This window comes from Fundulus heteroclitus, chromosome 18, assembly GCF_011125445.2.
Source record: "Fundulus heteroclitus isolate FHET01 chromosome 18, MU-UCD_Fhet_4.1, whole genome shotgun sequence".
NCBI classification, from domain to species: Eukaryota; Metazoa; Chordata; class Actinopteri; order Cyprinodontiformes; family Fundulidae; genus Fundulus; species Fundulus heteroclitus.
Genome location: NC_046378.1, coordinates 27,760,545 through 27,783,151, shown reverse-complemented (window position 1 = coordinate 27,783,151; position 22,607 = coordinate 27,760,545). Strand labels below are relative to the sequence as shown.

At 39.9% G+C, this 22,607-nt stretch overlaps 1 protein-coding gene across 3 annotated transcripts; it reads right to left on the bottom strand.

Annotated features, from left to right (window-relative positions):
* Nucleotides 1-517: 517 nt before the first annotated feature.
* hic1 (hypermethylated in cancer 1) lies at nucleotides 518-16,364 on the bottom strand. Of its 3 annotated transcripts, none has more exons than XM_012874590.3 (2): nucleotides 16,078-16,364; nucleotides 518-10,412 (listed from the first exon to the last, which is right to left on the bottom strand). In XM_012874590.3, the coding sequence occupies exon 2, from the start codon at nucleotides 10,393-10,395 to the stop codon at nucleotides 8,194-8,196; it is 2,202 nt and encodes a 733-aa protein (XP_012730044.2). In that variant the 5' UTR covers nucleotides 10,396-10,412; nucleotides 16,078-16,364; the 3' UTR covers nucleotides 518-8,193. The 3 variants fall into 3 exon arrangements, with proteins under 3 accessions (XP_012730044.2, XP_012730043.2, XP_036006191.1); XM_012874589.3 differs by lacking the exon at nucleotides 16,078-16,364 and adding an exon at nucleotides 14,835-15,439; XM_036150298.1 differs by lacking the exon at nucleotides 16,078-16,364 and adding an exon at nucleotides 14,835-14,881 and having other exon boundaries at nucleotides 518-10,428.
* Nucleotides 16,365-22,607: the final 6,243 nt, after the last annotated feature.

Below are 22,607 nucleotides of genomic sequence, written 5' to 3'. Positions count from 1 at the left end.
CCATATTTAGCTATTAATGAAAGATCCATTTCATGGGCAATGAATATGGCTAAACCATAAAAGGTTGAAGTGGTCTAACAGTGCAAATATTTTAAAGTTTTAAATCAAAGCTGATTAAATTTAAAATAATGCAGGACAAGGTACTTAAATTATGTGCACATTAGAGATGTATGCTGATGTGTTACTTCTTTATTTATGCTCAAAACACACAGAAAAAAATCAAACTCTAAAATCCATTATGCAATTTATTTTATTGCCAAGTTGATTTGGAGTATATTGCAAAACAAAAAAACAAATTTTCACATTGGCTTTTAAAAAATAAAAGCCTTATCAACAAAAAATCATCAATACATCACCATAAAATGAATTTCTTATAAAAACCCACAATTCAATTTACACAAAAACAAACAAAAAAAGCTATAAAACATTTTGACATGCAATAAATACATTCATTTCATGAAAGCAAGGTAAGATCAATATTGACACACAAAAAAATGCAGAACATGTTTTTTTTAAAAAAAATACTGTTTGGTTTAAAGTATTGCTTTTATTTGTCTGCATGGTACAGTATGTGCTGTTGCAAAACTATGACAAAACAGAAGAAAATGTTGGGAGTCTGGTCGTGTTTCGTGAACTTTTGCTGCAATAAGATCCAATTAAAGACCCAGCAAAAAAAAATAAAAAACTAATTTCCTTTCTAAAGCTGTAATGCGTGCATTAAAGTGTGTGCTTTTCCAACTTTTTGCAGCAACTACCGTCTGCTTGTCGCATTGCGTTACTGTCGAACTTTCGCGTCCATAAGTTTCTATGTGAGCTACATTAGATTGTAACCTACCATACCAACACAAAATGTTTTTTTTTCTAAACCAGCATAGATGCTTTTTGCATGACGAACCCTGAGGCTTTGTTGGATTTTTTTTTTTTTTTTTTTTTTTGGCACAGGTTGGACTGGAATCTGTCATTGGAGTACATTCTCTTTAAAAATGGCTTTTTCAACAAGAAGTGACACACCAAACAGAGCAGGGCAACCTAATTAAATCTGACCTAATCTGGTGCAGCCGTCTGCCAGCCAGCTGTGTGTGTGTGTGTGTGTGTGTGTGTCTGTGTGTTGAAAGATAAAATCCTCCAAATTCCTGCTTGTTTTTGTCCTTTTTCTTTGTCTTTGAGTTTAAACTCCTTAGAAGCTGCATGCTGTATGCATGAACAGCATTAAGCCAACATTCATGGTTTTTATCCATCCGATGCAGCTGAACAGATGCAAACTGACGTGCGAGCACAAACCCTTCCACTGTCCAACTACGAAGTGCACTTTGTTGTTTCTGCCTTGACTGGGAGCTAATTGCTCATCCTGAAAAGAACGCCATCTAGGAAGACACAACGGCATGAACAATCATTTCAAGAACCTGATAAGAGTTGCTGCAATCGACAATGAAATGGCAAAAAAAAAAAAAAGAGAAATCTTCACGGTAACCTCAAAGGCATTTCTGACCATCAAGCACAAACTACTTTTTCTTCTCTTTTTCTCTTTCTTTATTATTCTCAACCCTTCTCCTTTTACTCGTTCTCTCCATCTCAGCGCATGACTTGGCTGGTGCAGCCAAGGCGCGACTCAATTGTGCAATTTCAAACATGTTTACTTTACTGGCATCTTTCTGAGCATATTTTCCCCCTGAACATTTCCCCTCGCATTATTCCGCATTTCCTCTACAACAATCCGCTGTCTTTAATCTTCCCTTTACTACGCCGTTTCTTGGCTTAAAATCCGAACGTAATAACAGTGTCAGATACTTTTCTTTTTTGGCCCATCAGTTTGCACTTTCTTTAAACATACCTCGAAGTTCGTTTTTGGAAATCGATCAGGGCCAAGAGAAAAAGAAAATAGCTCTTCACGTAAACATTTAGACAACGGTCGTCCTCTGCATAAAAAAACAGCTGGAAGTTAAGCGGATAACGGGAGAGGAGGAGGGCAGAGCGAGGTGAAGAGGGAAGCTGCGCTCAGTGAGGGGAAAAGGGCAGCGGAGCCAAGCTGTGCGCCGGCGGGAGGAAGAGGAGGAGGAGAGCAATGGACGCAAAGTGCCAGAGGGAGGGTGGTCGTGGGACTTCTTGAGAAAGTTTTTAAGTATAATAAAGTTGTTGTTTTTACTTAAATATCACAATACAGCGATTCCCTTTATTCCAAGGAAAGGGCAGTTTGAAGGAAATAAATCGAAAGCAGCTGCTTGTAATAAAGACTCTTGAAAGTGTCAAATATTGGATTTGTTCTTCACGCTGCTGAGCAATGGGCCAGGCATGACATGTAGTTGGACAGGTGCATTACGTAAATGCGTCCAATAATCTTACACATAGTGAAGTTAATCAATATGGGGTGATTTAATAATTAATGGATTTTTATATCTGTTAGGGCTCTAAATAGGACAGGATTATTGTAACAGCATGACTTTGCATGCATTATAAAAAGGACGTTTGTAAGGTTTAAATATTATCTAGTAATATACTTTTTAGTGAGTAAATGTAATGTTTGATATTACAAATATAGTTTTGTTCAGTGGGAAAACCTAAATTTAATTTTTTTTATCATCATTGGATAATTGTGACTGAGAAGGTTTTTGTGTTGGAGCAAGGGTTTAACCTCTAAGCCCTGATGCAGTCGTAGCTAATGGACAGCACATCTTAGCTGTGGCTGTTTAGGAAGAGATTTATTGTGTCAGCTTCATAGAATACAATCAAAAATTCTGCATCCAGCTTAAGATAGTTTAGCGACACGGCTGATAAAGTAAAATTGGCTAGCAAGTTGAGTTTGTTAGCCCTCTAGCATTTGTTACTGGTGAACATCTATAGCTGTAAAGGAACAGTTTACATGCCACCTTAGAATAAATGTCAAACCTAGTGTGCGCTAATAACTTTTTTTTTGTCTTTTTTTTCCTTGTTTGTTTTGCATGTGAGGAAAACCAGAGGAGTAACATGATCTCAATTAGGTAAAATTCAATTAATCCAGCTAGGTATATTTTTAAAATGCATCACAATTTAATTAACTTTAAGGGCCTCTTTGCTCATAAATCTATATTATTTCTACTTAGACATACAGATTACAATCTAAGCAAATAAAAGGTATGCACATTGTTAAAGCAATTGTATTGGTTTATTTCTAACGTTTCATTTTACCAGTGTACATTTAACCATGAATTCAATTAGAAACAAACAGCCCTGTCACAATTTACCGGATATAATTGGTTTCACAGTTCGACTGGTGAGAGTCACAAAAATGATATATATACTTTATTTTATTTTTTTACATCGTCATGTCTGCTAAGGGCTTCAGTCATTTTAGTCTACACAGTAAAATCTAATAAAAGTTGAACAGCGGAAAGAGCCTCAAACAACTCATCTTGTCGCATAATCTTTTCCTGTTCTGCTGGTAGAGAAACTTTTTTTTTTTATAAAAAAAAATTTTAAAAGCCATCTTTTTAACTTAAAGCCTTGGCACTATAAAACTTTCACCAGTACTTTTTCATTATCTTTTTTCATCTGAGTACAAGTTGTTTTTTTAAGAACCTATTAAATGATTTTTAAAACATTTTAATCTAAGCCTTTATGATGAACCTGGGTTTTTTTTTGTTTTTTTTTTCAATTGGTGTGTCATCTGAATAACTTTAATGAAGGCGCATGGCAAAAAAAAAAAATCCCATGGGGCTATGTCAGTAAATTGAAAGAAAACTCTTAATTTGACTGACTAAATTAGACAGCTATGAAATAAAAACAAATAAGCCTACATTTTTATTGCTGATTTACATTTTACTTTTGGAGCAACATTAAAAAATGTTTACAGTGCCACACAAAACCATTCACATCCCTTGAACTTTTTTACGTTTTGTCCTGTTACAACCACAACATTGTATGTACTTAAAGGGGATTTTATCTGACAGATTAACCTGAAGTAGTGCATAATTGTGACATGGAAGGAAAAGTTTGCATAGTCTGAAAACATTTTTACAAATAAAAATCCAAGCATTGTAGTGTGCATTTGTATTTGGTCCCTTTATGCTGACACCCATAAATAAAATACAGTTCAGCTCTTCATTCTTTCTTTTTCTTTCTTTCTTTCTTCAACTTTCTGATGAAGAAATAACCAGGTAAAAATATCCCCTACAGTTATGGAAGCATCATGTTGCGTGAATGCTTTTTTTTTTTTTTTTTAGCAGGGACAGATAACATGCTCAGACTCAATGGGGTAGACAAGGCTTAAGACAGGACAATTATGGAAAAAGTTAGGCTGCAAAAGACTTAGGCCTGGTCAAGATAACAGTCCAAAGCTGCAATGAAGTGGCTTAGATCAAAGCATATTTAAGTGTTAAAAATGGCCCAGTCCAAACAAAACCCTAATTGAGGATCTGTGGGTAATACTTATGTAAACTGTTCTGCACAGACTCTCTCCCTAACCAATTTGACTGAGCTTGAGCTTGTATGGAAATAAGATCAAACAGGCTGTGAATAGAAAACAAAACTGGTGACTCAAGGGGACTGAAGACAAATGCATGCCACACTTTTAAGATTTGTATTTGTGAAAAATGTTGAAAACCACACACTCCCTTCATTCCACTTCTGCAATAAAATATATTAAAGTTTCTGGTTGCAACACAACAAACCTTGCCCGTGTCGGTAAAGATAAGCTAAAAAAAAAATGAAATAAAACCATCTCATCCTCAAGCCAGGGTCCCTGTGCAGCCCCTAAAGCCCCACAATCACTGTGACACTGAACAGAAGTTCATTCCCAAAGAGCAATGAGAGGAAGGAACAGAGAAGATACAGTCCACTCGTGTACTGAATTTAGGGTTTTAGAAGTACGAGCAGGCTTTCTTACTGAGACAATGGCTCACGTCCACCCTGCTGCGCTCTCCCTGCTTCTGTCCCTCACCATATCTGTTTGTGAGCAGAAACACACGGCACATCCTGCTCAGCGCACCGCACCAGCCAAAAGTTCACTTCCTGCTCCTCGGCTCCTCTCCTTCACACCAACGCTATTCCCAGGACATGCATTAAACAGCCCATCTTACACTCAGATAGCATGGTGGCCAACAAACAGACAAGCAAATATTTCCCCCTTCCTATAGATGCTCTCGGCCCTGCCCTGTTGTACACGTTAATGCAATGAAGCCAATTTCAAATGGCACATATTCCAAAGTAAAAAAGATTCACGCATTATCTTTCCGTTTCCCCTCAGCACAGATTTGAAGTGGAAACGTATCATGTTATTTCGGTGGCGCTGGCAAGGAATTCGATTTTCACTTGAGCTCGTGAATGAGAGAAAGCAAGGAGCCTCAAATTCCCACGACTCACATCCGCTTGTTCCTACTTTTTACGACACATGCACATGGAGCATGTTCTTTCAACCAGTAAGTGCCCTTTGAGCTTCAAGCAGTTGTTTTATACTTTTTCATCACCGCGCTAAACTTTAAGCATCGGGCGACAAAAAACAAGCCCACTTCCTGCGTGCCTCTGAGCAAGCTCAACCTCTGCCTGGCTCGTGTTAAAAGTTCACCATCTTCAGGAGAAAAGGGAGCCGAGCAACGTGAGGTTAGTTTCCGACACACTGCCAGTCTGTTTAAGGAAGTGCTGATGAGGCATCACATCTTGTGGGTGGGGGAGATATTTCAAAACACAGCACTTGTCACCTAAATATCGCCGTACATGCGGTTAAAAAAAAAGTAAAAAAAAAAAATAAAGAAAAGAATAACAATGCAAACCGTGTATACCCAGTTATTAAAAAAATCACAAACATTTACAGCCTCTAATGGTGTAGAGATAAAAACATGTCAAACAGAAGCCTCTTCGAGGATGACGTAACAGAAACTGTACATGAAAAGCAAAACATAACATCATATGTCATCTCTTTCGCATAAAACTATTAAAAAATGTTACGTCTAAACACAAGAAAAAAAACACAGGTTTAAAACGGGGAATGGTACCCCATTAGCAAAGAATAAAAAAGTGTATCTGTGATAGGGGTCGATATTTTTGAGCAAAGGTTTACAAAAGCTTAGTTGGGTTCAGTCCTGAGGTAAGCACCATTTTTTTTTTTTTTTCGTTTTTTTTTTTTGGGGGGGATTTTTTTTTTATGTGCACCACAAATCAATAAGAAGAAAAGAACAGAAGATACAAGATAAAACATGTGTGATATGATCATATGCTACCAGAAGAGAAGCCCTTAAATTATCGTTACATTAAAAAAAGACATTTTCACAAGTGAGGCACTATTTATTTTTCCTTTAAGGCTTTCAGAATAACTATCACAGTGTATTTATGGCTTTAGTCTTCACATTCACCTCCAGAGGTTGGCGTTGGCACTATAGTGGTCAATTTTTTCTAATCTAAATCAAGGACTAGTAACTATGAAAAGAAGAAGAAGAAAAAAAAAAAGAGGCCAACATGTTCTTTGGCAGAAAGATTTGCAGACAAAAATGTGCCTTCAAACCACAACATTTTAAGTGCTCTTTGTGTTTTTCAAGTTGGAAGAACTCTTGGTCAGGAAAGAAATGTCATTTATTTCAAACTTTGGTTTGAGCGAGGCAGAGAGGTGGGGCCAAGAGACACTTGCTGGGCTTGGATGTAACATTTAATAGTCGATCACAGGAGCGAGATGGCAGGCGTGAAATGGGACATCATGCTGGTAAGCGAGTGCGAATTGTCCAGGAGAAAGTGGGATTTCACAGGGATTTACTGGAGCATAGCAGCTGGGGAGGGCTGCTCACCCACCAGCTTTCGGGGGAAGAGTCACGACAGACTGCTTTCTTCCGATCGTGTTGCTGACAGATTAGCAGCCTGTTGTGTGCAAAGTGAACCTCCCTCCAAGTTAGTAGAGTGCTTTAAGGCAAGGGGCCACATCAACAAATAGGAGGGATGATTATAGACTGAAGTCGCCATCAGCCAGTATGACAGTTCTCATTATATTCTAATATTGAGTAACGATATCAGAGATTAACGATAATGAAAGATCTCTGATCACTCTGGTGATCACATCTCTTAGGAGTAAATTAAACTGTTGCGAATGTTTAAGTAAAAAAAACATTTTGTGTAAACCTTTGTTTACCTTGATCCTGGTAAAGAAGTGTCCACAACAAGGCCCTTGACCACTGCCTCCTCCACCCTCAATTGTCACCCTATTACTGACCTATAAACAACTTCTGTCGGTAAATGACAGAGTTCTTCATCACCAATGCAGCCTCGGCCTCCTCCTCCTCACCGAGCTGTTTCTACAAAAGCGTAAACCAACACCCATGAGTCGGAGAGGCGCTCGTCATTGAACAGGGATTAGTGTGTCATCAGCTGGGTATGTGCAATCGTGTCCCACTTATGAGATCACAGGGCTTTGCTAAACTGCATCTTCCAAACAGCTGAAAGCTAAGGTCCATTTGTCACACTGCCGAGGAAGTTTTAGCTCATGAGTGGTTGAGAGCTGGGTGTAAAGCTGATTAAGCCACCACTGCTGTCACATAAAGGATGAGCATTTACCCACACGAACACCCGGGGGTGGGGGGGAGTGAGGCGAAAAGTCAAAGAGTAAGGCCTTTACGTTTTGGTAACTTCACATAGAGGGGGAGCGAAAGCATGAATCCAGACACACAAAGTATCCCGTACCCCAAGATTGTACAAAAGATCCAGGTGACTTGCTTATTCGTGTGGTAAAAGTTCTGCTCAGGTCTTTACAACCCTGAATGCTGTTCCTTATGTGCTTTGTCTTTCGTTTTACACATAGATTAATAGTACACAGGTTTAGGGTGCAGACTGCAAAGTCTCTTTGCAACATGTTTTCTTTGGATTTCATCATATACAAAAAATAAATAAAAGAAATTCATTTTGGTTTTGACTTAGTCACTATGGCTCAATGGCTGAAATAATAAAAAAAACAAAGGTTTCTTTGCATAGACTGTACAAATATACTGAAGTTCTTTACAATGAGTGTCCTTTGGTCACAGAAAGAAGAGCTCCTTTATGAAGGACTTAAAAAGACACATTAGATGCAAAGAAAGGCACTTACAGTTCTACGCATTTTGGGTGTGCATGAGCAGACCAGTTCCACTTGGCCTGAGTCTGAGGTGCAGAGGAAGATATGGAGTTGAGGTGAATGGCTTTTGAATACTGCAAACTGTGAGTGCACGCAGACTTGTCTGTGATTGCCACCTAGGAATATCAATTGTCTTAGCTGGGTGAGTAGCGATCAATGGTTCGACTGTCAGAGATTGATTGTGGAGGAGGGGGCAGTGGTTGGCTTATGATGTCCATCTTGTCGTGGGTGAGGCCTAGATGCTCCGACGCCAGCTTGCTGAGTGGGTAGAGGCTTTCTATGGCCTTGGCATCTGCCACCAGTTGCTGCTGCGCTTGAATGAGAAGCTCATTTGCCTTCTCCTGCTTCAGCCCCAGGTGCTCTGCTGCATACTTGCTCAGGGGGTAAATGCCCTCTGCAAAGTCAAGCTTCAGTTTCCCATCTGCCGTCAGGCCCCCGGCAGTTCCCCCACCGCTGTGCATCTTCATGTGGCTGATGAGGTTGCGCTGCTGGGCGAACTTCCCGCCACACACCTGACATTCGTAGGGCTTCTCTCCGGAGTGGATACGCATGTGCTCGGTGAGGCGGTACTGGCGGGTGAAGCGCATCCCGCAGGAATCGCAGGCGAAAGGCTTGAGGCCCAGGTGGCTGCGCATGTGGCGCGTCATGGTGCCACGCTGTGTGAACTTCTTGCCACAGATGCTGCAGGGGTAAGGCCGCGTCAGCCAGTGGGTCTTCTCGTGCTGGCGCAAGGTGGCTGGATCTTTGTAAGACTTGTCGCAGTTGGAACAGCGATAAGGTCTGATCATCTCCCCGATGGTTCCTGAATTCAGACCCTGGTCAGATTTGGTCTCCAGGTGGGACATACTGTTTGGCGCGTTGCTGCTGTTGAGGCTTCCATAACCGTTTGCGTTACCTCCCATGCCTTTGGTTAAACTGTTATTGCTGTTATTACTGTTCCCCATTTCCCCACCGGAGTTGACATACAGCTCCTCTTCTGTGTGCGTCTCCACGTGTGCATTGAGCTGCTCTGAGCTTGGGAAGCCCTTGTCGCAGGGAATGCAAACGTACAAGTTGTCCCCGAAGCTTTCCGGCTCATACGGCATGTGGAATCTCCCAAGTGGTCCGGTAGGGGACGGGCGGCCCTCGCTGCTGCCTGTCTCCTCCGTGCCAGAGCCACTTTTGTCGTCTACTCCTTCGCTCTCTTCCCCTGGCTTGTGATGGTTGTGATGCTGGTCTCCATTCTCACCCCCTTCCTCTTCGTCATCATCCTCGTCCTCATCTTCGCCGGCGTATGGCAGTGGCTCGTGTTTCACCCAGCGGTAGATGTTTCTCATATCTCTTCCTGCCTCTCCGCCTTCTGTCGGGGTTTCAGGGCTGCCGGTGCATGCATAGCGATCTGTCCCTTGGGAACCTGAGCGGGGCAGATGAGGGAGGTGGGGGGCTAAAGGCTGGTTTAGGTGGCTAAAAGGTGGAGGTGTAAGGGAACTTGCCTGGTCAGCAGACTCCATTTTTTCTGACACAAAGGCTCTCCCATTTGTCCCTGGAATGGGACTAGTGGCTCCACTTAAAGTCCCATCCCGCTCCTCATTGCTGTGACTGTTCGCCAGATGGGTTTGAGAGGGTGTGAGCTGGGACTGGGAGGTGGGGCTTTTTTTAGAAAGATCGAGGCCAAAGCTGGGGGAGCAGTTCCTATCGGAGTGGGGAGTGCGTACCAGCTGGGCAGGCAGAGAAGGGAACACCTGAGAGGTCTGGTTGGAAATGGGAGCATACAGCTCACCGCTATGAATGGTTATTCGATGGGGAACCAGCTCTTCCAGTGACGGTGCTCGGGGCGTATTAAGAATTCCCCCAGGAGGACAGGACTGAATCACGGGGGTAGATACCCTATACCTGCCTCCAACTCCTAAACCCATGCCGCTGGGCCCCATCTTTGGGTAAGGTAGAAATGCAGGACCTGGACGGGGAGGATACTTCCCATTTCTTCTCAGCTTCTTTTTGCACAAAGCCACCAAGTCGAGCAGCTGCAGGTAGCTGGCTGCTGCCAAGACAGCGCCTAGATTGGGTTCAGTGGAGGAGGTGGGGTCTCCTTCATTGAGGCGCCCCGTGTAGATGTAGTCCAGGATTACCCTGAAGACCGCTGGACTCACCATCTCGTGGTCGAGGTTGATGAGATTGTCATGGACCACCAAGGACTTCAAGTAGTGACTGCTGGCAGCCAGAATGTTCTTGTGAGCTCTGAAGAGGGCGTTCTGCACCACAATAATGACATCACACAGAAAGCCTTTGGTGCGTTGGCTGTTAAGCTGCAGGAGGAGATCCCTAGCATGACTTGGAACATCCATGGCATCCAGCATTGTCTTCAGTCCACCACCTGCAAGAGTAAATATCTGTAAAATTTCATGCAGAAGGTGTCATTTTGAAGTCTGTAAAAATCCTTTAACACATCGTTTTCTTCACTATTGCACTTAATTTAAAAAATAGTAATAAAACCAAGCAATACACAGAGAAAAATGTATAGGATAAAAGAAAGTATAAAAAAGTCAAAATAATTTTGCATATGAAATTAATGCTTAATTTCTAACACACAAATCCACTTTCAATTAACCTCATCATCACTGGTAATGGGCAGGTTGGAAAGTCAGAAATCTGATATTTTTCCAATCAGTGAAACACACCACATGTGACAAGTTGCACATCACTGTAACAACACATTGTGAAAGTTGTTACTGCAGGAGGAAGACTCACTTAGCCTTTCCCAGTATCAACGAGATATAAACCTAGAAGCAATTTCAAAGGAAACTGATTTGTTGTTGTTGTTTGCAGTTCATTCAGGCTGCGAGAGAGCAAAACCTGCTGCAGATCACAGGAAAGCTGGACGAAGAACAGCAAAGTCGCACACAAGTTTCGTGCTGTTTCGCGATGCTACCTCTGCTAATGGCTAATATAAAATGCTAAAGAAAACTTACAATGTAAACTCCACTAGCAGTTTATCTTTGTTTTAAAATAGTGAAGCCCAGCTTTGTAGTCACTGCTCTCTCTGAGGCTCGTGGCTTCATGGCTTCTTTTCCTATTTTAAATAATGGTCCTCCCTGACTTAAAGGACAAAAAAATTATACTTTTAATGTTGTTCTTATATTCCCTCATATTACACTTTTTGAAGAGAAATATCAATTGGCCAAAACTAGAATAAGCAGTGTCACATAAACTGGAGATTGGCCACAAAATTCAGATTTTTGTTAATAACTTTATTATTATTATTATTATTATTATTATTATTATTATTATTATTATTATTATTATTATTATTATTATTATGTTTTTGTGTATTTGTGTTGTTTTTTTATTAATTGATTCAGATTTAGGGAGATTTACTGACTCCACCAGATGGAACAAAAGGAAAGTGTGTTGGAAGTGTTCCTGAAAGCCACTTAGTAACTGAACTACTACTATAGGTGAGCACTTGCAATGGTTTCCTCATTAGCAGAAACTCAAGTCTTTACATTGACCTCCCACTCAGGGAGCAAAAGGAGAGAGAGAGAGAGAGTTTAAGTTACTAAACCTCAGATACACATTTATTTTATAATTGCCAGCTTCCTGCTAAGGTATTCCAGAAGAGCAGTGCAGAGCTTTAAACAAAGCGAGAGATGAACGTTTCACAAGTGTGATGAACAGCAGGTATAAACCGGTGGGAGGAAGGATGCATCCAAAAAAAGATAGGGCTTCAGCTCGCCTTTCTGCTCAGTCATATAAGGAACACGGAGCGCACAAGGTGTAAATCAGTGTTAGACGGTTCAATACTTTGCACTGAGATAGGCTCCAGGAATCTAATGTGCAGAAACACACACACACACTTAAACATCAACACTAATTGTTCCATCAAGCCTAAAATAAACGACAACGTCTGCATGCAAGAAAAGCCTTGTATTGTTCAAGCAGCGGCATTCGAGGACAGTTTACTTCTGAGATTAAGCGTCTCAAACCGTCCCCTGGGGGCTTAGTATCACTGATGGGAAACAAGCAACTAAATAAATATCATGTCATCCGTCTGATCATAGTCTTCCTGACACCAGCTCATTCACTTCTTGTTTATTTCACCCACAGTGTGAGCTCTCAGAATAAGAAAAAGGAAGTATGAAGTTTTAAAAAACCTTGACAAGCAAACTCATAGAGGAGGAACTCATGAAGAGCAGTGAGCAAAAATCTCCTGCTGATTTTTATCCTCTAAAAAGAGCAGATTCTTGAAACTCACGGAAACTTCTGAGCAGTTTCTGCAGATTTCTTTTTTTTTTCTTTTCTTTTTTTTGCTAATGCATGTTCAGCATGTTAAAGAACAAAATAAAAAGTCAGACACACAGAACAAAAATCAATACGTAAGAGAAAACAGCTTATTTTAAACATAATTTTAAGAATTCCTTTTTTTTCTTACATATTCTAACATGGTCCTATTTCATAAATGACCTATCTATGACAGTAAATACTTAGACATAAAAAAGAACATAGGAATAGGATCATAATATCAAGTCTTGAGCTGTCATTCCTTATGTTACCGCCTCCAATTTCTTTTCTTTTTTTTCTATCCGGCTTTCACTACCCATTGATTTTACTTCACGTTCCAACGTCTGTCAGATATGTTGTGCTCATAAGCATATGCGATAAAAGCGCGGCTTAACTTTCCATACTTGCTCATTAGCTCGTTATCAGTGATTGGTGCATGGTGTCGAACTCAGATAGTATCTGTATGCTTTCTCAGCAGCAGGCACATCAAGCAGCGGCTGCATCGAAAGCAACAACCACCCTTTTTATGTCCTGACTTATATCTATGAGGGCGGACATTAAATCAACTACCTCAATATCCTTATGTGCCCCTGACTTGTGTTGTGCTAACAACACATTATTTGGGGTTATGTGTTGTGGTCACAGCAAGCTTGATAGCTGTGGTCTAACCATACATAACTTAGAGTTTTTTTTTATGTATCTTTATCTGTTTGAGAAAGCTTCATCTTGACTCTTTAAAAATATCTGAGCGTAACCTTAATACTAAAAAAAAAACACAGTTAAACACAAACGTACTGCTTTAAGTGCATTTTTTTAAAAACATGCAAATAAAATCTTGAGTTTTGTTATCTAATTTCTATGGTACAAATAATAATACAATAAATATGTTACAAGCTTGCATAGAAGCCAAGTAGATTCTCTCTGTGGGATCTTTAGACAGGCTTTCTTTTTCATGACCCCCCCTAAACATTTTGACGTGAATCGGAGGACTGCGAAGTAGGGTACTAAAATGACATTCCTCTTTTTGCATTAGATTATTGTTCCAATTTTGTAATTTTGTGGGTAAGGAGCGAAGTAATTAAACACTCCGAACATCTGCTCAAAACATTGTGTTGACATTTCATTTGAATGTACCCGCTTCTACACCCCTGCTAAGTTTAAAAGCCAATTTAGCACTTGTCGTGTTTTCTTTCTGCAGTTCAAAAACTAATCTTGGGAGATTTAACATCAGTTACAGCCGTGCAAGCGTAAGTTAAGTGTCCAGAAAGTTCTTGTTAAGAGTTTAAGTCTGGTCAGCAGAGATCAGAATCAGCTTCCTGCTATAATGTCAGCGCATGTAAAACTCATCACACATGTTTGAGATGCTATTAAAGGAACATGTTAACCTAAGATAAGTTAAGATACTAAAACTGGCCCATTTATTTAAAACCTGCAATTTCCTTCAAGTCAAACCAGAACAGACTGAATGTCTATGATGGCTTAAAAAATATATTATAACAGTGTAAACGTTCTGCCTTTAATTTAGTTTTAATTTGTTCATTTATCAACAATTATCAAACTATTTTTTTTTAGAAAAAAAATTATTTGCGGATTAATTTAAATAAATGATCGTCTGAGATTTTGAGAAAGAGCACTTCCACAACAGAGGGCTGCTACTTACTGGCCCTGGGTGTCGCTGAGAGGAGCGCTCCTCTCAGCCTCCATAATCTGTTTTACTCTGCTTCACTTATTGTGCAGTAAACCGAATCACGAGTGGACCCGGCTCCCAGATCAGAACCCATCCCTATGTCTTCCTATCACTGACTGGGCAAGAATAAGGTTTAAAAAGCTTGGACTATCTAACAAAAAAAAACTCCTCAGCTTATTGAGCACTGAGGTGAGGCTGTTGAAAGCAGCTCTTCCCTCTTTCAGAGCTGTCATTAACACTAAAGAAGTCCCTTTAAATGTCGCAATGCCCAAAGCAAACCTAAACAATATAGGCTCCACAAGTGCGTCAAAGTATTAGCGCGCAATGACCGTCGTTCTCATAACATGTCATTCACTGTATGACTTTTGTTACACGGTTAAAAAGAAAAAGTGATGGGGGGATAAAAAAAAACGTTTAATAGAAAATACATTTTGAGATGTTAAAAATACAGAGTTAAAGAAGGATGTATTTAATTCTTAATTACATCGTTCTGTGTAATGATCCTGATACGCATCTAACATATCTGCGTTATTATCTTGAACAGTGCACAAATTATTAAATTAATGTTAATTTGTCTGTCCGTCATTAATAAAGGACGGTGTTTAAAACGAGCCAGATTAAAATTCACGTTAAAGAATGAGCGCAACCTCTTGATCAACTCCAACACGAATAGGAACGCTGCAGAACGTAAACCGAGCGCTTATAATAAAACCAAAAAAATAATAATAAAATAAGCTAAACCTACTGTGCGCTGCTGCAGTTTCTGAATTAAAGTACATAAATGTCATCCTTCCTCCCTGTGGGTTGCTGTCTGCGCGGCTCAGCTCTTACCTGCATGCCCGATGTCTTCTGCCATCCGATCTAAGTCTCCCTTAATGATCATCTCAGCAGTATCTGGGAGTCATATCTGACGTTTCAGCGTTAAACTGCCAGCCTCCAAAAACCCATGCCAGTTTTCCGAACGCGTCTGCCAGCTTTCTCTCTCTCTTTTCTTTTTTTATGATTATTAATTGATATGAATTTCTTCTCGCTCCTTGGGTCCGTCCTCCCTCCCACCCACTTTTTTCCTCCCAGTCTCTCGCTGCCCCTCCTCTCTTCCTTCTTCTTAAAGAAAAAAAAACTCAGACATATATATATATGTATATACTCGCAAACGTGCTTACACCAGCATAATTTTCCTATTTTTTCTCCCTTTTTTTCTGTCTTCCTAAATTTCCTTAGCTATTTTTTAGTCTGCTCAATAACGCGGACCGAGATGATAATGGAGCCTCTGTGCGCCTTAAGTGTTTTAGCGCCCCGTGTGATGTCAGTCTATAATAAAACTAAAAGGTAAAATCGAGGGCAGGAACTTCTAGTGACCCCGACGTGAACTCCTCAACACATCGTCTTAAAGGGACAGGCAGCTGTTGTGTCTATCTGAGGGTAAAACCTTGAAGATGTTGGGGAATAATTTGAAAAGAGCGTCCCAAAAAAAAGGGTTTTATCTCACTGTATTTGTGTTCTTTTATTACTCTAATACTTGAAAGGGAAATGTCTTCCTCCTCTGTCTCACAAGTGTGTAAAAGATCCCCTGAAAATAAGCTTTAAATGATTCATTTGCTGTGAATGGAACCAGGAGGAGGCTTCATTTGGACACCTGCTGTGCAGTGAAGTCCTCCAGTCATCACCTGAGACTGAAGACTCGACCGCTACCTTCTTTATGAAAAGGGCCTTCTAAGAGAATAACGTAACATTGCGGTAACATTTATAATAAAAAAAACATACACATATATTTCCCTTTTATTTAAATCGCTTTTGCAGAATATTATTTTTTATTCAATATTTTTATTCAATTCATATATTCTTAAATTCCCTAATTTTGAATTCAAACATTGTTTTACAAGACAGACGTTGAATGTTCTCGATGATTTTTCGGCAAGCGTACGTATCTGTTTGCTTTCTTTTAAAGATGAGCGGATAGTCAAATCCAGATGCTCAGTTTGCATCAGCTTCATTCAAAAGTTTCAAAGAAAACCATATAAGAAGCCCTTGGATGAACTCTCTGTGGTGGATGCCATCCCTGTCCCGCTCTTACCTCGGACTCATGTCTGGTGCTCCCGCCGCGCGTCTTCGCTCCTTGTCGGCATTCCCCCTCCCGTAATCTCCGCCGCTCCCTGCGAGTCCTGCTCAAACTCAAAAAAGATAGAAATAAATGTCTCCTTTGCGCACTTTGCGCAAAAAGGACTCTCTTTCTCTCTGTGTTTGTGTGCCCTTGTTTCGGTTCCCTCTCTTTCGGCGTCTTCCACAGTCAGATTTTCTCACATGTTAACGAGACTACCTGACACTTTGGGCTGTATTTTTTGGGGTCCGATCGGACCAAACACGGGGACCCGGCAGCGAGTCTTCGCGCACAGCGACACCCAACGGCGGTGCGCCTCATAGGCTTGATTGTTCGGGCAGGGAAGCGCAAGGAGGGCAAAGAACCTGGAGATCTGGGACTCTGCTTTTTATGGAGATAACACGAAACACAAAGTAGATTTATTGGCATTATATTACTTGACAAAAAGAGGAATTTAAATAGGGGTTTAACTTATTGTTTTTCCCGCCTTACGATGAAAAATAAAGTGAAAATAAAAGCCCAAGTTGGACTAAGCTGCCCTGTTTCAGGATGCACCGAAATTACCCACATTATAAGCACTCCTAACCTTGTGACCAATTAGTTGTCTTAGTGTTGACATGTAAATAATACTGTAATATAATACTATTTGTACTTATCACGTGGCATGCCCATTATTATTATTATTATTAGTAATAGTAGTAATAGTGATAGTAGTATGTATGTATGTATGTATGTATGTATGTATGTATGTATGTATGTATGTATGTATGTATGTATGTATGTATGTATGTATGTATGTATGTATGTATGTATGTATGTATGTATGTATGTATGTATGTATTCCACAGGGATACTGGCATACATATGTGGTCAGTTGGATAGTTGAAACCTGGACACAACTGAGTGTCTCAAGACGACAATAGTCCTAAACACACATTCAAATTCATTTTGGAATGAGTAAAGCTACCCAAAATTAAGTTTCTGGACTGACCCTGGCCACAACCCTATTCATGGGCTATGCTTAAAAGCCAAGCCCGAGTCAGGAAATGTATTAAAATGATTTTCACCATTACTGATAAGACTGGTATAAAAAAAATCCAGAAGCTTGTTGATGGCTACAAAAAATGTGTAGTCAAGATCCAACTTGCTAAGGAAAAGTGGGGGTATATATATTTATCTGCACCTGTATGTGTAATTCACTTTATATCTTAACGCGAGTCCAGGAGGTAGTGGTGTATTTCCACAGGTGCAGATTCAACGCATTGATGCTGGTGCACATCCAGAGAACTGACATTGAGATAGTGGACTCTTATAAGTACCTAAGTGTTCACCTGAACAGGAGACTGGATTGGAGTCCACTGATGCGCTTTACAGAAAGGGTCAGAGCAGACAACCTGCAAGAACTTTATTAGTGCAGGTGTGCTCTGAGGACCTTTTTGACTCTGTAATGGCATCAGCTCATCTACAACTGATAAGGTACGGTTAGATAAGCTCATCAGGAAGGCCAGTGGTGTCCCAGGATGCATCTTTGACTCAGTGTTAGTGGTGAAAGACAGAAGAGCTCTGGCTAAAATAAAATCACGGATGCCTTCCACCAAATGCATGAAGCTTTTGCAGAGCTGGAGAGCTCCGTTAGTGACAGAATGCTGCATCCTAAATGCACAAAGGAGAGTTATTGCAGATTCTTCCTCCTATCAGCACTTAGACTTTATAACCATCACTGCTCCCAACAAACAACATAAGTATTTACATCCCTGATGTTATTTGGACCGTTTTAATCCTTTCAGAAATAGGCTGTTTGTCTTTGCTATACACAATGTAAGATGCACATTTTGTAAAAAAAAAAAAAAAAAAAAAAAAAAAAAAAAAAAAAAAAAATTCAATTACCCTACTCAGTTGTACAATTATTTTTAATATGAGTGCCAATATGCTATTTTTAATAAATGCAAAGTATTGTTTTTCTTATGCTGTAAATTTGCCCTTACTGTACAGTCTCTTGTTCATATGTCTTTATTTATTTATATTTTACCCAAGTGTGAATCTGCCTGTGTCTATTTGCCTTTCAGTTTGCTGCTGGGACACCTGACTTTCCCCACTAAGGGACAATAAAGGACATTTCTATTCTATCCCATTCAGTTGTATGATCATTCCACCTTCATACAAAAAGTACAGTTCAAAAGTATCATTATAGGTCCACAATTAATATGACATTCATGCATATACACCATATTGCCAGACGTATTCACTCCCCTGCCTTGACTCGCATGTGAATTTAAGTGCCATCCAAATCTTAATCCATGGGGTTTAATATGACTTTGGTCCAACCTATAACAGCTTCTGGGAAGGCTGTCCAGAACGTTTTGGAGTGTGTTTATGGGAATGTTTGACCTAAAACACTCAAATTAAAAGTTTAAGGTAATGTGATTTAAATACAACTTTATCAGGGGTGCCAATGAACGTACAAACCCCATAAAATCCCACAGATTTTATGAGATTAAATGGCATGTTTAGGTCACTCTGCAGCATTGTAAGGTAATGCGTTGTATGTTTGCTATATATTGTTAGTAAAAGCTGCAATAACTACAGTTTTCCATGGAATGAGTTTTCAAGTGACTATTATTAAATTAAATAACATTATAAATTGGTATTATGGGAATACAATTAGGAATAAAAATAGCCTCCGGTAATGACTGTCATATTTTTATCGTGCCGGGAGCTTTTATTAAAACACAAACTCATACATGAGCACTGCATCGGAACAAATTACATTTTCAGGCTCTACGTCTATCCATAGAAAAAAAAAACAGAGCTGCGTGAAGGACAACAGGTTGAGGCTGATGAAACTAATTATTTTCCCATCACAATGGAAGACACACAGCTGATGTGATCCAGAGAAGTATTGGCCACGCCAAGGTCTATTCATGTCTGTTTTGATCACAACAGCATCTGACAATCTCATAAAGGACGCAGGGTCTCTTCCTCTACAAATTATGCAGAGTTCAAGGTGCTGGGGTTTCATTGAAATGATGCAATCCACCTCAAGTGCCTGGTGAAGTTGAGGCAAGGTATTGTCTCTCGCTTCCATGTTCCCTCGATGAACTGGTGATAACCTCGGAGGTAGAAGAGGCTCGTGTTGAAGAATAGGTATTTTCTATCAAGGATGTGGCTGTTTCAGTTCAGGCTCCAAAAATAGTATCTGCCAGCGGAAGAACGTAATGATGCATTATGCTGATGCTCAGGTCTTTAGGACGGTATTTTTCTTTATTATTATTATTATTAATTTAGACAAACTTAAACCTATTTAATGGTTGCTTTCTTAACACAGTCAGCTCAAGTTTTGGGCTTGTATAAAAATTAAGGATTATTGTTCACTGGTTATTTTCATATGTATGGACAGAGCCTTGCAAAAGTATCCCATTTTCACATGTTGATAACTACAGACTTCAACGTGTTTTATTGAGATTTTATGTGATCAGCCAACAGAAAGTGTTGCATATTTGTAAAGAAAAAGAATAAAAGATATTCTACATATTTTTTAACTAATAATAATCTAAAAAGGGTCGTACTCAGCCCACTTGAGTCAATATTGGGTAGTACTCAACCTGACCTGACCCGAACCACCTAAACCAATTACTGGGGTTTTTTAGGGGTTCGTTTCTTCAAGTTTTGAACATTTAGAGACTAAAATCGTCACCCTCTTCATCCAGCATACTTTTTATATTTATTTATTTATTTATTTATTACATTTTGTCATGCCAGTACCTAACACTTTAACTTATTTAATGGGACTACATGACGAGTTAGAGCATAATTGTAAAGTGAAAGAAAATGATGCAACTCATACTTTGTAGAAAACCATTTCATTGCTATTACTGCAACAAGTGTTTTGGGGGTATATCTCTACTAGGTTTGCACAGCTAATGACTGAATTTGCAAACTAGCTCCAGCTTAGTCCGTTTGCATGGCGAGTGTGTATACATGCATTTTCAGTGTTGACACATATAATTTGATGTTTAGGTCGTTGTCTTGCTGGAAGGTAAACCTCCGCCCCAGTCCCAAGTCTTTTGCTGCCTCTAACAGGTTTTCTTCCAAGATTTTTCTGTATTTAGCTCCAATAAATCTTCCCATCAACCCTGATCAGCACCTCTGTCTATTATGATGGCCGCAGTGTCCTGGACGTCATACATGATGTTTTACATGCAGCTACAGCCTGTTCAGTTCTGTCTCATCTGACCAGAGCACCTTCTATCGAACCTTTGCTGTGTTCCCAGCATTGGTGGCAAACTGTAAACAGATTTCTGCAGCTCCTCAGATCCTACATTTTCTTGGCTTCTGCTCTGATTAACTTCTGAAAGCATTTTTTCCCACTGAATTTTATCTGGGGTTACCAGAGAAAAGTGCAGTTCAAGCTGTTTAAAAAAAGAAACATGTATCCTTTATCTTTCTCTTCATATTTATACACTCTTTTGTCTTGGTCTATGAATCACAATGATGTTTGCGGTTGATACATATTGCTGTACTGTACTATTGTGTTTCCTTCCTGTATATTAAGCTTCTTATTGTTACACCATGAAACTAGTATCACCTTGGGAAAAAGGTATCATTGCAATGGCTGTTAAAAGTATCTTTAATGTCAGGATAAAGGTTTATAATGACAACATAATGTAGACAGCTTCCATGGTCATAAATAAAAAACACATTTTGTATGGATGTTGCATGATGCATGAAAACATCACTTGCAGCCAAACAGATCTACGGAGAAGACGTCTAAACGGCAGCATGCAGCCATGAACAAATGTGATTAAGACAAATCAAATAGTTGTGATATGATTAACAGTGCATGCAGGCTGTATCTGAGATAATTAAAGAGTCTTCACAGACTCATAAAGATCCCAGTTCATTTCCAGCTGGAGGGCTGTTATACGTACCATACTCACCCCTTTATAACCCCATGTTATTTTTCCCTGCCAGTTTTCCCATTAAAGGCAAAAAGTGCTCCATAAAGTAATAGTCTTATAAAAAATATATATTATTATAGACATACTGCCAAATTTGTGTAGGTTTGCACGTCTCTGGGTGAAGCCATTGTCTTCCCAGACTTGCTTTATCTCTCCAGTCAATCAGCCCCTCGAGGCCTGTGCTGGACATTACATTTCAGCCTGTCAAAACACAATTTAACATACTGTAATCTGGAGCACAGCAAACCTGAAATGTTGAACCTTTGATGAACCAAAAAAAAAAAAAAAACCCTTCGACTGGCTGATTGTAAGCATTTATTTAATTAAAACGCAGCCTGGAGAGAGCCCATCGTACCGCCTGTTCATGGGAGCCAACTTTCAAACAGGAACCAGAGCTGAAGATAAGGCAGGCTGAGCATAGCTAAATCCTTTAACAGCCAGCTTTCACCCTCTAAATCACACACCTCTTCCACTGTTTCTCCAAGTGTGAGGATTGCAGCTTTTACATGTGGCATATGTCTTGCCGAATCTCAGCAAATATGGAAACACAATGAAGGGTTGCGCGCTCTGAATGACTGTAGCAGAATCTGCGGTCGCACATGTTGCAGGGTCACTGTGTCTCCAAGGCCCGGGCCACCTCATTTCAACATTTATAGTGATGAATAACTCGATCACCTTATTATTGTTCCATTTGTGCCTGCCAGAACACAGACAGAGCGTTGCTGAACAATAGACAGGACTGACTAAAAGTGATTTTATCACCTTAAAACAGATGTTCCGCACTTTTCACAACCTCTATCACACCAGGCCTTTGGCTCTCCTGCTATTCTCTCATTCCAATAACCATCCTTCTTTGAGTTCCTTTCTTTTCCAAAGGACAAGGCCACACATATCTCCAGATGATTGCTGTGACCACTCCACCATACCAGACGCACACCCCTCAAGCTTCATATTCCCTTCGCCACCAGAAATTGAACGGTAGGCTCAACATTTACGCACAGACCTCTCCTAATTCATCGTAATGAGCGGCTTTGCGACAGCTTTAGTGCAAGGGCGTGCAAGGCATGTCATTTTAAACGAGTGGAGCTTTTGTGCACATTCGGTCGCTATTCTAGTTTGCCCATCTGGTGGTGACAGGCAATTATCATGCCACGATTAGTGCCAGATAAGAAATATTTCACTTTTTTTTATCCGTAAAAGGGAAATATGCTCGTCGAATAGTTTCTGGTTTGCGGACACTTGAACGAAATCCTGTGTTCATCTTTTCTTAATCAGAGGAAGATTTAATGTTTCTGCGGTGTTTCAGCGCACAGTCCAAGAAGTTGTCTCTCAAATTTTCTGATAAATACGAAATTACAAATAAAACATCAATGAAAGATTATTTTTGGATAATAAGCCTTTAATTTTTTTGCCAAAATCAGGGGATGGAAAGTCAATTTTATGTCCAAAGAGCAAACGGCACAACTAAGTAGTCTGCAGAAGTATTTATAACTTATCCTTTTACATATTCTGTCTTGTTACAATAACAAGCTTCCATGTAGTTTATTT

What these genes read in the sequence shown, in the direction of transcription:
- hic1 (XM_012874589.3), bottom strand. Translation starts at nt 14,886, where the DNA reads ATGATCATTAAGGGAGACTTAGATCGGATGGCAGAAGACATCGGGCAT. An exon ending in AGAAGACATCGGGCATGCAG is followed by an intron (nt 10,413 to 14,834) that starts GTAAGAGCTGAG and finishes TTACTCTTGCAG; the next exon opens with GTGGTGGACTGAAGACAATG.